We start from the raw sequence: 12,857 nt of genomic DNA, 5'->3' as shown, positions 1-12,857 counted from the left end.
TAGCATTCACTCGACACGCCAGACTATCTGACCACCCCAGACAAAGGTTGAAGGAGACTTACAGTCATTGTTCATCTTCTGATCCTGGGCCACGACGATGGCGCTGATGTGTTCCAGGCCTGTGTAGACAACCTGGGGCTCAACCGGGGTGTGGTTTTGGGTGCGCCCAAACTTGTGGAGTCTGAGCAGCTGGTACTTGTGGAATGTTAGGACATACAGGTAGTCCTCGAACACCTCCAGCTTGAATGGGGGGTCCGACTCTGCAACAACACAACTCACAAACTAAACCCAGGAACAAGTGGAGCTCTTCATACTGATATCAGTGAGGGGAAATAGTCAGTGTGTGAGTGAATTAAAATCGCTGTGAACAGTATTTCAGTTACATTACAGTGTGGAAGCTGGATGTGTCAAGAAAGCAGTTTAGTGCCTTACCATTGAACCTCTGCACGATGGTTCTTCCCTTGCCGTTAACACTGACCGTCTCCACCGTGCTCTTCTTCGTGTCGCACCAGTACACCCAGCCGTTCTCGTGGTCCACCGCGATGCCGTTCGGCCAGTCCAGCTCGTCACTGACCAGCACGGTCCTATTGCTTCCGTCCAAGTTGGCGCTCTCAATCTTTGGCCGCACCCCTTGTTCTGTCCAGAAGATCTTCCTGAAAGGAGAGGCAACAGCATGGTCTGAACAATGGTGTTGACTGTACACCCAGTGTATAGGGGAGCTTTTCCTTGCTTGCATCGACAAGTATAGGTTCCTTGGAAGCAATTCAATCCTAGATTCGCACAGGGAGACAAGCATGGGGGACTATTTGAACCCGATTCCCACAGGGAGACGAGCATAGGTTACGGGGGACTATTCGAACCCGATTCCCACAGGGAGACAAGCATAGGTTACGGGGGACTATTCGAACCCGATTCCCACAGGGAGACGAGCATAGGTTACGGGGGACTATTCGAACCCGATTCCCACAGGGAGACAAGCATAGGTTACCTGGGACAATTCTAACCCGGTTCCCACAGGGAGACAAGCATAGGTTACCGGGGACTATTCTTACCCAGATTCCCACTGGGAGACAAGCATAGGTTACTAGGGGCCTATTCTAACCAAGATTCATACAGAGAGACAAGCATAGGTTACATTCCCAAATGTTCTCTGTACTGCTGATGGTTGCAGTATAAAACAACATTCATCCCTCTCCAGTCCCCGTACCCAGAGTTGGGATCCACGGCGATGGAGTGGGGTTGATCCAGTCCGCTGTCGATGATGTGGATTTGGTTGCTGCCGTCGTACGTCCGCAGTTGGATGGACTTGGTTGTAGAATCGATGTAGTAGATACGTTTTAGAACCCAGTCCAAGGATATGTCTGAAATCTTTGCATGGCCAAACCACAGCTGCGGACCCTGTGAAGAAAAGCCATGATCAAACACTTTACATTCATGAACATCAAGTTCCTCATAATCTTTAAATCATAAACTTATATGGACATATACATATTGTCATTCACTCCTACACGTCTCTCCAGTTTAAAGAATGTTGTGAAATCAACAATTTTCTACAAAAAAAAAGTAACTCAAGCTAAACAGTGTACACAGGAGTCTTAAAAAGCCTACCACATCACATTCAACCAACAACCAAGTGAGTGAGTTAGTATAGTTTTTACGGGTTTTAGCGATATTCCAACAATATAACTGGTGGGGGAACGCCAGAAATGGGTCTCACACACTGTACCCATTCAATTAATCAAACTCAGGTCTTCGTCATGACGACGGAATGCTTAACCACTAGGCTACCCCACCACGCCCTTAGAATGTTCACCTGGTATGGGTTAATCAGTCATTTTGCTTTGTTTCATTTTAGGTTAAAAATCCTTTGTTTTCTTTAGCAATAAACAAACTGTAAATTCCCCCTGTGAAACAGACAGCTCTGCTACCTTAGACTTCTGGTCCCGCTTGGAGCGTTTGTTGGGGGTGTTCTTCAAGACGTCTTTGTGAACAAACACCATGTCATCCTTATCCTCCGTTACGATGAAAGCAGTCCACTCAGCTTTGGTTGTGTCTATGTCCATCGCTACAATACTGTTCTTCTTCTTATTGTGTAGCTGTGAAACAAACATAAATAAGTTATCAAAAGTTTACAGGCACTGGGGAACACATGGAGTGAATGTTTCAGAAGTGACAAACCCTTGATACAAGGGGATGGAAACATGGTACGATGCAGAAAACTGAATCGTGTTCCATGGTTGAGATCACCCCCTTCCCAGTCGAGATCACCCCCTTCCCAGTCGAGATCACCCCCTTCCCAGTCGAGATCACCCCCTTCCCAGTAGAGATCACCCCTTCCCAGTAGAGATCACCCCCTTTCCCAGTAGAGATCACCCCCTTTCCAGTAGAGATCTCCCCCCTTCCCAGTCGAGATCACCCCCTTCCCAGTCGAGATCACCCCCTTCCCAGTAGAGATCACCCCTTCCCAGTAGAGATCACCCCCTTTCCCACTAGAGATCACCCCCTTTCCAGTAGAGATCTCCACCCTTCCCAGTAGAGATCACCCCCTTCCCAGTAGAGATAACCCCCTTCCCAGTAGAGATCACCCCCCTTCCCAGTAGAGATATCCCCCCTTCCCAGTCGAGATCACCCCCCATCCCAGTCTAGATCAACCCCCTTCCCAGTAGAGATCACCCCCCTCTCAATTCAAGATCGCCCCCTTTCCAGCCCTTTCAGCAGCAGAGTGGTGGACCTACCGTAACGTTGATGGTTTTGACGTCCATAGTGGTGTTCAGGTTGACCTGGGTGGGACTCTGCAACAGCACCGTCCTCTCTGCAATCAAGATGACAGGTGGCGGCCCTGCAACAAACAAACAAACCCCCTCGATGTGATGTAGTCACAACAACAATAAACACCACACACCCTAGTGGGGAATTCATGCTCCACTAAACAGACACAGCATACAAACATACATACACATACAAAGAAGTGTGACAGACTGTACATACACAGGTATGTTAAGGTATAGGTCCTCCACCTTGAGGTGTGACAGACTGTATAAACTGTATAAACAGGTAAATAAAGGTAAGTATAGGTAAGAGCTCACCATCTGCTGAACAGGCCCCCTCTGCCCCGAAATTGCGACTGTATCCCTCCCGACACCAGCAGTAGTGGTGGCGCTCGTCCATGGTGTAGTTGCACTTCTGTGAGCAGACGCCCCACTGGTCACATGGGTTGATAGCTGCCGCACAAAAACAACGAGATCAACTTGGGACAACAGGAGATTGGAACAACGAGATCAACTTGGGACAACAGGAGATTGGAACAACGAGATCAACTTGGGACAACAGGAGATTGGGACAACAGAGATTGGAACAACAGGAGATTGGAACAACGAGATCAACTTGGGACAACAGGAGATTGGAACGAGATCAACTTGGGACAACAGGAGATTGGGACAACAGGAGATTGGAACAATGACATCAACTTGGGACAACAGGGGATTGGAACAACAGGAGATTGGAACAATGAGATCAACTTGGGACAACAGGGGATTGGAACGAGATCAACTTAGAACAACAGGGGATTGGAACGAGATCAACTTGGGACAACGGGAAATTGGAACGAGATCAACTTGGGACAACAGGGGATTGGAACGAGATCAACTTGACACAACGGGAGATTGGAACAACGAGATCAATTTGGGACAACAGGAGATTGGAACGAGATCAACTTGGAACAACGAGATCAACTTGGAACAACGGGAGATATGAACAACGAGATCAACTTGGAACAACAGGAGATTGGAACAACAAGATCAACTTGGGACAACAGGAGATTGGAACAACGAGATCAACTTGGGACAACAGGAGATTGGAACAACAAGATCAACTTGGGACAACAGGAGATTGGGACAACAGGAGATTGGAACAATGAGATCAGCTTGGGACAACAGGAGATTGGAACGAGATCAACTTGGGACAACAGGAGATTGGAACAACGAGATCAACTTGGGACAACAGGACATTGGGACAACAGGAGATTGGAACAATGAGATCAACTTGGGACAACAGGAGATTGGAACAACGAGATCAACTTGGGACAACAGGAGATTGGAACAACGAGATCAACTTGGAACAATGGGAGATTGGAACGAGATCAACTTGGGACAACGGGAAATTGGAACGAGATCAACTTGGGACAACAGAAGATTGGAACGAGATCAACATGGGACAACAGGAGATTGGAACGAGATCAACTTGGGACAACAGGAGATTGGAACAAAAAGATCAACTTGTGACAACAGGAGATTAACTTGGGTCAACAGGAGATCAACTCCCCCGTAAAAAGATATTCATAATCCTTAACACGTTTTGTTCAGTATATGTTTGACTGGCTATCTGGTCTAACATAGGGATAAATAATGACAGACAGGTGAGTTCATTGTCAAGTAAGCCTCCACAATGCTGACAGAATGAAACATATAGTATAGTGCTGAACAAACCTTGACACTGAGACCGGATAGCAATACTTACGATCACATCGGAAGCCGTCGTGGTTGAGCTTGAAGCCATCCTTACAGTCACACCTGATACCCTTGGTCAGATTGCGACAATGCTGCTCACAGCCTCCGTTCTTCACTGAGCACACCAGGTTCTTCCTCACAGTCTCTGCCAACAGAACATCCCCAAAATAGAAACATAGATCGGTAATATCAGGGAGGGTGTGTAGATATACAGGTAGGTGATGTCAGGCATATACAAGGGAGGGTGTGTAGATATACAGGTAGATGATGTCAGGCATATACAAGGGAGGGTGTGTAGATATACAGGTAGGTGATGTCAGGCATATACAAGGGAGGGTGTGTAGATATACAGGTAGGCGATGTCAGGCATATACAAGGGACGGTGTGTAGATATACAGGTAGGTGATGTCAGGCATATACAAGGGAGGGTGTGTAGATATACAGGTAGGTGATGTCAGGCATATACAAGGGAGGGTGTGTAGATATACAGGTAGGTGATGTCAGGCATATACAAGGGAGGGTGTGTAGATATACAGGTAGATGATGTCAGGCATATACAAGGGACGGCGTGTAGATGTACAGGTAGGCGATGTCTTGCATATACAAAAGTGTGTGAATATATACGTATTCTAAGCGCACACTTACCGCAGTAGCGAGTGTCTTCATCAGACTTGTCCTCGCAGTGTGGGGTGCCGTCACACACCATGGTCTGGCCGATGCACTGGCGGGAGTTGTGGCACTTGAAGTCCAATGCCCGACACTGGTGCTCCCCGGGACCTGTGCAGGGAGTGTACACAGCTTAGACACATAGTGGCACACACAGAGGTCACGACCCGACCAGGGGTCTGTTACTATGTGGACAGGGCCATAAACAGAGGTCACGACCCGACCAGGGGTCAGAGGTTACTATGTGGACAGGGCCATAAACAGAGGTCACTACCTGGACAGGGGTCAGAGGTCACTACCTGAGATGCCGATCTTAAACATGGTGTCCCCCTTGGCAATACGGTGCCTAGACATCACAAATAGCGACTTGGCCACATCCTCCATCCTTTGTTCCTACCCTTTAGAATGCACATTAACGCAAGAGGGCACGTATAGCAGACAGCTTGCTTATTGGGAAATATTAAGATGTATTCGCTGGGGCAGTAGAGGTCATGGGCATGACCAGATATTTCAAAAAAGAATAAATGGTAATGATTTTTTAAACTATTTATAGCTCAAAATGTGCCACTCATTTTAAACCAAAATTTCAGTTTCTGCAATGTTAAAAATTGAACATTCAACAATACAACCCTATTTTCTCCCGCAGTGAGAATCGGTACATTGAGGATGTACTCACAATGATCCTCGTCAGAGCCATCAGGGCAGTCCTTGCTGCCGTCGCAGACCATGCTGCCCCAGATGCACACGTTGTTTTTACAGCGGAACCTGCCAGGAGCACAGCCCGATTTGGCTGCAACATAGCATTACAGTAGGTCGTTACAGTAGAACATTACAATAGGTCATTACAGTAGAACATTACAGTAGGTCATAACAGTACGTCATTGCAATAGAACATTACAGTAGGTTGTTACAGCAGACCATCACAGTAGGTCGTTACAGCAGACCATCACAGTAGGTCGTTACAGCAGACCATCACAGTAGGTTGTTACAGCAGACCATCACAGAAGGTCATTACAGTAGGTCATTACAATAGGTCATTACAGTAGAACATTACAGTAGGTCATCGAGGTAGGTCGTTACAGCAGACCATCACAGTAGGTCGTTACAGCAGACCATCACAGTAGGTCGTTACAGCAGACCATCACAGTAGGTCATAACAGTACGTCATTACAATAGGTCATTACAGTAGAACATTACAGTAGGTCATAACGGTAGGTCATTACAGCAGACCATCACAGTAGGTCGTTACAGCAGACCATCACAGTAGGTCATTACAGCAGACCATCACAGTAGGTCGTTACAGCAGACCATCACAGTAGGTCGTTACAGCAGACCATCACAGTAGGTTGTTACAGTAGAACATTACAGTAGGTCATAACAGTACGTCATTACAATAGAACATTACAGTAGGTTGTTACAGCAGACCATCACAGTAGGTCGTTACAGCAGACCATCACAGTAGGTCGTTACAGTAGGTCATTACAATAGGTCATTACAGTAGAACATTACAGTAGGTTGTTACAGTAGAACATTACAGTAGGTCATAACAGTACGTCATTACAATAGGTCATTACAGCAGACCATCACAGTAGGTCGTTACAGCAGACCATCACAGTAGAACATTACAGTAGGTCATAACAGTACGTCATTACAATAGAACATCACAGTAGGTTGTTACAGCAGACCATCACAGTAGGTCATTACAGTAGGTCATTACAGTAGGTCATTACAATAGGTCATTACAGTAGGTCATTACAGTAGAACATTACAGTAGGTTGTTACAGTAGAACATTACAGTAGGTCATAACAGTACGTCATTACAATAGGTCATTACAGCAGACCATCACAGTAGGTCGTTACAGCAGACCATCACAGTAGAACATTACAGTAGGTCATAACAGTACGTCATTACAATAGAACATCACAGTAGGTTGTTACAGCAGACCATCACAGTAGGTCATTACAGTAGGTCATTACAGTAGGTCATTACAATAGGTCATTACAGTAGGTCATTACAGTAGCTCATTACAATAGGTCATTACAGTAGGTCATTACGGTAGGTCATTACAGTAGAATATTAGAGTAGAACATTACAGTAGGTCATTACAGTAGAGATGTACTTACCACACATTTTGGGGCTCTCATCGGAACCGTCTCCACAATCGTTGTCGCCATCACACTGCCACAACAGCGGCATGCACATCGAATTGTTGCAGCGGAACTCATCCTTCGTACAATTCCTGTCTGCAACATCACAACGTCAAAAATGCAATCAGAAACGGAGCACATGTTGTATAAGTGAGGTTCAACCCACTGCTCAGTACAAGACAAGCCATGCTGGACATCGGCAGTGTTTCTGTGTGCGGTAAGTATAGGACTATCATCAACACCTAACTCAATAGGTTCTCCAATTTCTCACATCCACTTTGTATATGGATCTGTTGTTTGTTGTGAGTGAGTGAGTTGGGTATAATGCTGCTTTGAACCGCATTCCAGTTATATCATTGTGTGTCGGCTTAATGTGGGAGGATAGCTCTAAGTGATGCAGGTCTTAGAGGTTTACCATTTTGGTGAAACCCAGAAGCACGGGTATGGTGCTGACAAACCTAGAAACATAATCAGGCGAACCGGGATTTGAACCCACTATCATAGGTTTCTGGCACGCCCAAGGGACGCAACTCTGCACAGTGATATGTGGCATCTTAGACGACAGGGCCACCCGTACCCCCTCTGTTGTTTATTATGACAGACACATCAATATGAATTAATCGGCTCATCTGATCCCAGGCTATCGAGCTGACTGACTGAAGCAGGACATATGTTTCACACAGAAGGCGTATGTGACTTACCACACGACCACTCGTCAGTTCCGTCAGCGCAGTCAATATCACCATCGCAGCGCCACGTCTTGGAAATGCAGTGGAGAACATTCAGACACTTGAATTGCGAGGCAGTGCAGTTCACATCTAAATCAGACAATCAAAAAACTGCACACCACAACGACATCCAGGAGTTTGTTACTTAGAGCAGGGAAACCTTAGTATACACACAGTTCATGGATAACTTCTTTAACATACTATTACAGTGATGTTTCAAACAGTCTCAGCCGACATGCTTGCTTCACACCCGTGTAAGGATCAATACTGATTGCTATAACAGTAAAACATAGAGGTTGTTATCCATCATGTGTGTCTACTTTGTTATCCATCAACTTCTAAGATATGCATCTGTTTGTTTGTTTGTTTGTTTGTTTGTTTGATGTTAAACGCCGCACTCAGCAATATTCAAGCTCTATGACGGCGGTCTGTAAATAATCGAGTCTGTACCAGACAATCCAGTGATTGATATCATGAGCATCGATCCACACACTTCGGAAATGATGACATGTATCAACCAAGTCAGCAAGCCTGACCACCTGATCCCGTTAGTCGCCTCTTACGACAAGCATAATTGTAACGGCATTGAGAAGGGTGTATTATTTGGCCACAGAAACATGGGGGTGGGGTCACAGTGCTGTGGATGATACTCAGTAATATATCTTCATATATATATATTTGATGTTGTAATCTTTCACAACATTCAATGGAAGTGACAAGTTGATGTTCAATGCTGAACTTCGCAATATTCCAGCTATATGATGGTGCTCTATAAATGATGAAGTCTGAACCAGACAATCCAGTGATTGACATCATGAGCATCAATCAATGCAATTGGGATTAGACGACATGCATCAGCAAGCATGACCACCCGATCCCATTAGTCGCCTCTTACGGAATGGACAAGTTGATGCATGTCATAGGTCACCTGGGACTGGCAGGACCACACCATGGTCAGTTTCTTTGACCATCAGGTTTCTTACACTTTGAACAATTCTTTTCATCACTGCCATCTTCACAATGGACTTCTCCATCGCACAGGCGGTTCTTCCGGATACACTTGCCATTGTCACATCGGTGCTCTGCTTCCGAGCAGTTCCGCGGGACTGAAGTCAGAAGAAATAACAATAATAGTAACTCTGGAAGAAAATAATTTATGGCACCAATCAAACTCAGTCTTGATAAGTTTCCCTTAGATAAGCTTGCAAAGTTCCACTGATGTAACTTCAATAGCTTCTGAGAAACCTTGTCCCCATCGCAGACACTCTGCACTCAGAAAAATAACATGGAGCAAGGGCCATAAGTGTGTAAAAAATAATTTATGGCACTAATTATCGAACTCAGTCCTGACAAGTATCACTTAGATAAGGATGCAAACATTTATTCATGTAACTTCAGTAGTTTCTGAGAAAACTGATCCACATTGCACACACTATGCATTAAGCAAGGGCCCTAAAATGAATTTAAGACACCAATTTTCGAAACATTTAATGATCATGACCAGGAAATATCAGTGTGAAAAATTTAAATAGTTTTTCAGAAAATCGGTTCCTAAATTCCCCGCCCACTTTGTGCCGGGTGATAATCTATCTATGTAACAATCACAGTCAACAAACATTCAGATAAGCAGGGGCACTAAAAAGGCTTCTGTCAACCTGGAGCCTGGAGCATACGACAATGGAGGCCCACAATCCATGTCGATCTGCCTGGTGCATACGACAATGGAGGCCCACAATCCATGTCGATCTGTCTGGAGCATACGACAATGGAGGCCCACAATCCATGTCGATCTGCCTGGTGCATACGACAATGGAGGCCCACAATCCATGTCGATCTGTCTGGAGTATACGACATTGGAGACCCACAATCCATGTCGATCTGTCTGGAGCATAGGACAATGGAGACCCACAATCCATGTCGATCTGTCTGGAGTATACGACAATGGAGACCCACAATCCATGTCGAGTCTGTCTGGAGCATACGACAATGGAGACCCACAATCCATGTCGATCTGTCTGGAGCATAGGACAATGGAGACCCACAATCCATGTCGATCTGTCTGGAGTATACGACAATGGAGACCCACAATCCATGTCGAGTCTGTCTGGAGCATACGACAATGGAGACCCACAATCCATGTCGAGTCTGTCTGGAGCATACGACAATGGAGGCCCACAATCCATGTTGATCTGTCTGGAGAGAAGCACAGTGGAAGCACTGGGTTCAACGTTTCAACAGTATTCCAGTTATATCACATTATGTCAGCTTGATGTGGGAGGAAAGCCGCAACAATAAATGTCTTAGATGTTTTACAATATTGGTGGGTATGGTGCTGACAAAATCTGTGATTTGATGCCATGATTGTAGGTTTCTGCACAGCGAACTGCAGAGCCACAGACGACTGGGTCACCCATCCCATGATGCACTGTAATCCCCACGTGACCTAACTCTTCTGACTCAAAGCTCATACACAAAACCACCTACCACAATCCTTCTCGTCCGACCCGTCACGACAGTCATCGTAGTAGTCACACTTCCAGCGACCCGGGATGCAGTGGCCGTTGTCACAGTGGAAGTACGTTGGGTCACATGTTCGCTTATCTGTAACAAGCACAGTAACTTCCAATAAAAAAAGTTTATAACAAATCGTCAATTATTTTTAAAAAACACTGCTATCACCTGGCCTGGCCTGGCCTGGCTAGTTTATTTGTGTGTGTGGTGTATTTGTCTTACAGATTTACAGTTACAAATTTAACAACAACATACGGCATTCTTCGTATTTCTCGTCAGTGTCGTCCTGCTCGCCACAGTCAGGGTCGCCATCACACTTCCAGGCGTTGGGGATGCAGCGGCCGGTGATGTTGCATTTGGTGTGGTCACTCTTGCAGTTCAGGCTGGTGCAGTTCTTGGGCTCATCCGAGCTGTCGCCACAGTCATTGTCATTGTCACAGAGCCACACGTACGGGACACAGCGCCCATTGTTGCAGGAGAACTGGTTAGCATTGCAGGAGGAATTTGCTGGTGGAAGACAAGAAATACTCCATTAAACAGCATATGACATAATGCCCCAGCATGAAAAATAATGAGATTTTGACAAGCGAGGACCTTATCACTGTGCATAGTATATTCAAATATATATTTTTATCAATTTTTCTCCAGATACAATTTGTATTCAAATTAAACATAATTCACATACGACATTCATTTTCATCCTCCCCATCGACGCAGTCGCTGTTGCCATTACACTGCAGCGTCTTGGAGATGCACTTGTTCTCCTTGTGACACTTGAACTGGTGCTCCATACACGGGTAGGAATCTGTGATAGAAACAGTCAGCATCTGTCATACTACAGCTGTGGTGTAGAAACATCTCTACTACAGGTAAATAAGGACTACTATTATACAATAGCTCTGTGGTGTATAAGACCCATAACCTACCACAGTGTTCTTCATCTGACCCATCGGTGCACTGATTCTCACTGTCACATTGAACAGTGGGAATGTGGCAGTCCTGAGCACTGGATGCATTTCGGCACTGGAACAGGCCGGGCTGGTCACAGTAGTAGGTGTCTGCAAGCACACACACACATGTAACAGAAGGGGAGATAACTCACATAGAATACATCACACATAGAAGGGGAGATAACTCACACAGAATACATCATACATAGAAGGGGAGATAACTCACACAGAATACATCACACATAGAAGGGGAGATAACTCACACAGAATACATCACACATAGAAGGGGAGATAACTCACACAGAATACATCACACATAGAAGGGGAGATAACTCACACAGAATATATCACACAGAAGGGGAGATAACTCACACAGAATACATCACACATAGAAGGGGCGATAACCCACACTGAATACATCACACATAGAAGGGGAGATAACTCACACAGAATACATCACACATAGAAGGGGAGATAACCCACACTGAATACATCACACATAGAAGGGGAGATAACTCACACTGAATACACCACACATAGAAGGGGCGATAACTCACACTGAATACATCACACACAGAATGGGAGATAACTCACACTGAATACATCACACCAAGCTCCTCACAGCGATATCCTGTTTGTGGAGCCCTCAATAATATCGCTGCCACCAGTCAAAACTCCCCATTGTTAGCTACAACCATGCTTGGAGATGAACTCGAAACCCACTGACCGTTATGTTTACAAACATATGTGATGACTGCTGTGATGCTGAATACTCTTACCCCAGCTAAATTATTTTCTTTGTTTGTCAATTTGAGTTTCTGTTTCATTAAAACTATCATGTAATTGATATAGTAGGAATGTTAAGGGGGTAGTTGGTTGATTTTCTATTCGTCTGTAATCTTGACCCAATCTGATCAAACAAACAAAAAGTTAAATTCATCTGGAAAATATGGTCAGTCATAAACCTTTACAAAATTCACTATGATCGCATTCTCAAAGACAAAAACAAAAGTATAAACATTACTACATTTGGTGTTAGAGGGAAAAATTCAAGATTCTTGTAATGGCCGTGCCCACACTGATGGCAGCGATGCTACTGAGAATGTGACGAAGTCAAAGCTCGTGTGAAAACATCACACATAGAAGGGGAGATAACACTGGATACTACTAAAGAGACAGGGGAGATAACTCACAATATTCCTTCGCCACACCTACCCCCATCCCGCACGAATGTTATCAGGGTTATGACCCCAGGATGAAATAATAAATTCACATGGATTTATCAGTTAAGATTTGTTGTTTGTGAATACTATTATAAACACATGTTGTCTATGGTATCTTTTTACTTT

General features: G+C 44.9%; 1 protein-coding gene across 5 annotated transcripts in view; it reads right to left on the bottom strand.

Annotated features, from left to right (window-relative positions):
- The window catches only part of LOC139464063 (prolow-density lipoprotein receptor-related protein 1-like), a 185,323-nt gene that overhangs the window by 20,089 nt on the left and 152,377 nt on the right, over nt 1-12,857 (bottom strand). For all 5 annotated transcript variants that reach the window (XM_071245608.1, XM_071245611.1, XM_071245609.1 and 2 more), the window contains 16 exons: nt 11,485-11,616; nt 11,244-11,363; nt 10,814-11,065; nt 10,532-10,648; nt 9,031-9,153; nt 8,021-8,137; nt 7,296-7,415; nt 5,848-5,961; nt 5,151-5,282; nt 4,516-4,650; nt 3,087-3,221; nt 2,736-2,839; nt 1,929-2,096; nt 1,208-1,398; nt 433-653; nt 63-260 (listed from right to left, as the gene is read on the bottom strand). In XM_071245608.1, the coding sequence (XP_071101709.1) occupies nt 63-260; nt 433-653; nt 1,208-1,398; nt 1,929-2,096; nt 2,736-2,839; nt 3,087-3,221; nt 4,516-4,650; nt 5,151-5,282; nt 5,848-5,961; nt 7,296-7,415; nt 8,021-8,137; nt 9,031-9,153; nt 10,532-10,648; nt 10,814-11,065; nt 11,244-11,363; nt 11,485-11,616 (2,379 nt within the window). The remainder of the gene's footprint in view (nt 1-62; nt 261-432; nt 654-1,207; nt 1,399-1,928; nt 2,097-2,735; nt 2,840-3,086; nt 3,222-4,515; nt 4,651-5,150; nt 5,283-5,847; nt 5,962-7,295; nt 7,416-8,020; nt 8,138-9,030; nt 9,154-10,531; nt 10,649-10,813; nt 11,066-11,243; nt 11,364-11,484; nt 11,617-12,857) is intronic.

Source organism: Haliotis cracherodii, unplaced genomic scaffold (genome assembly GCF_022045235.1).
Source record: "Haliotis cracherodii isolate W230 unplaced genomic scaffold, xgHalCrac1.p SCAF_16, whole genome shotgun sequence".
In the NCBI taxonomy this organism is placed as follows: domain Eukaryota; kingdom Metazoa; phylum Mollusca; class Gastropoda; order Lepetellida; family Haliotidae; genus Haliotis; species Haliotis cracherodii.
Note: the sequence above shows the minus strand (reverse complement) of the source record. Positions and strands in the feature narration are given on the sequence as shown.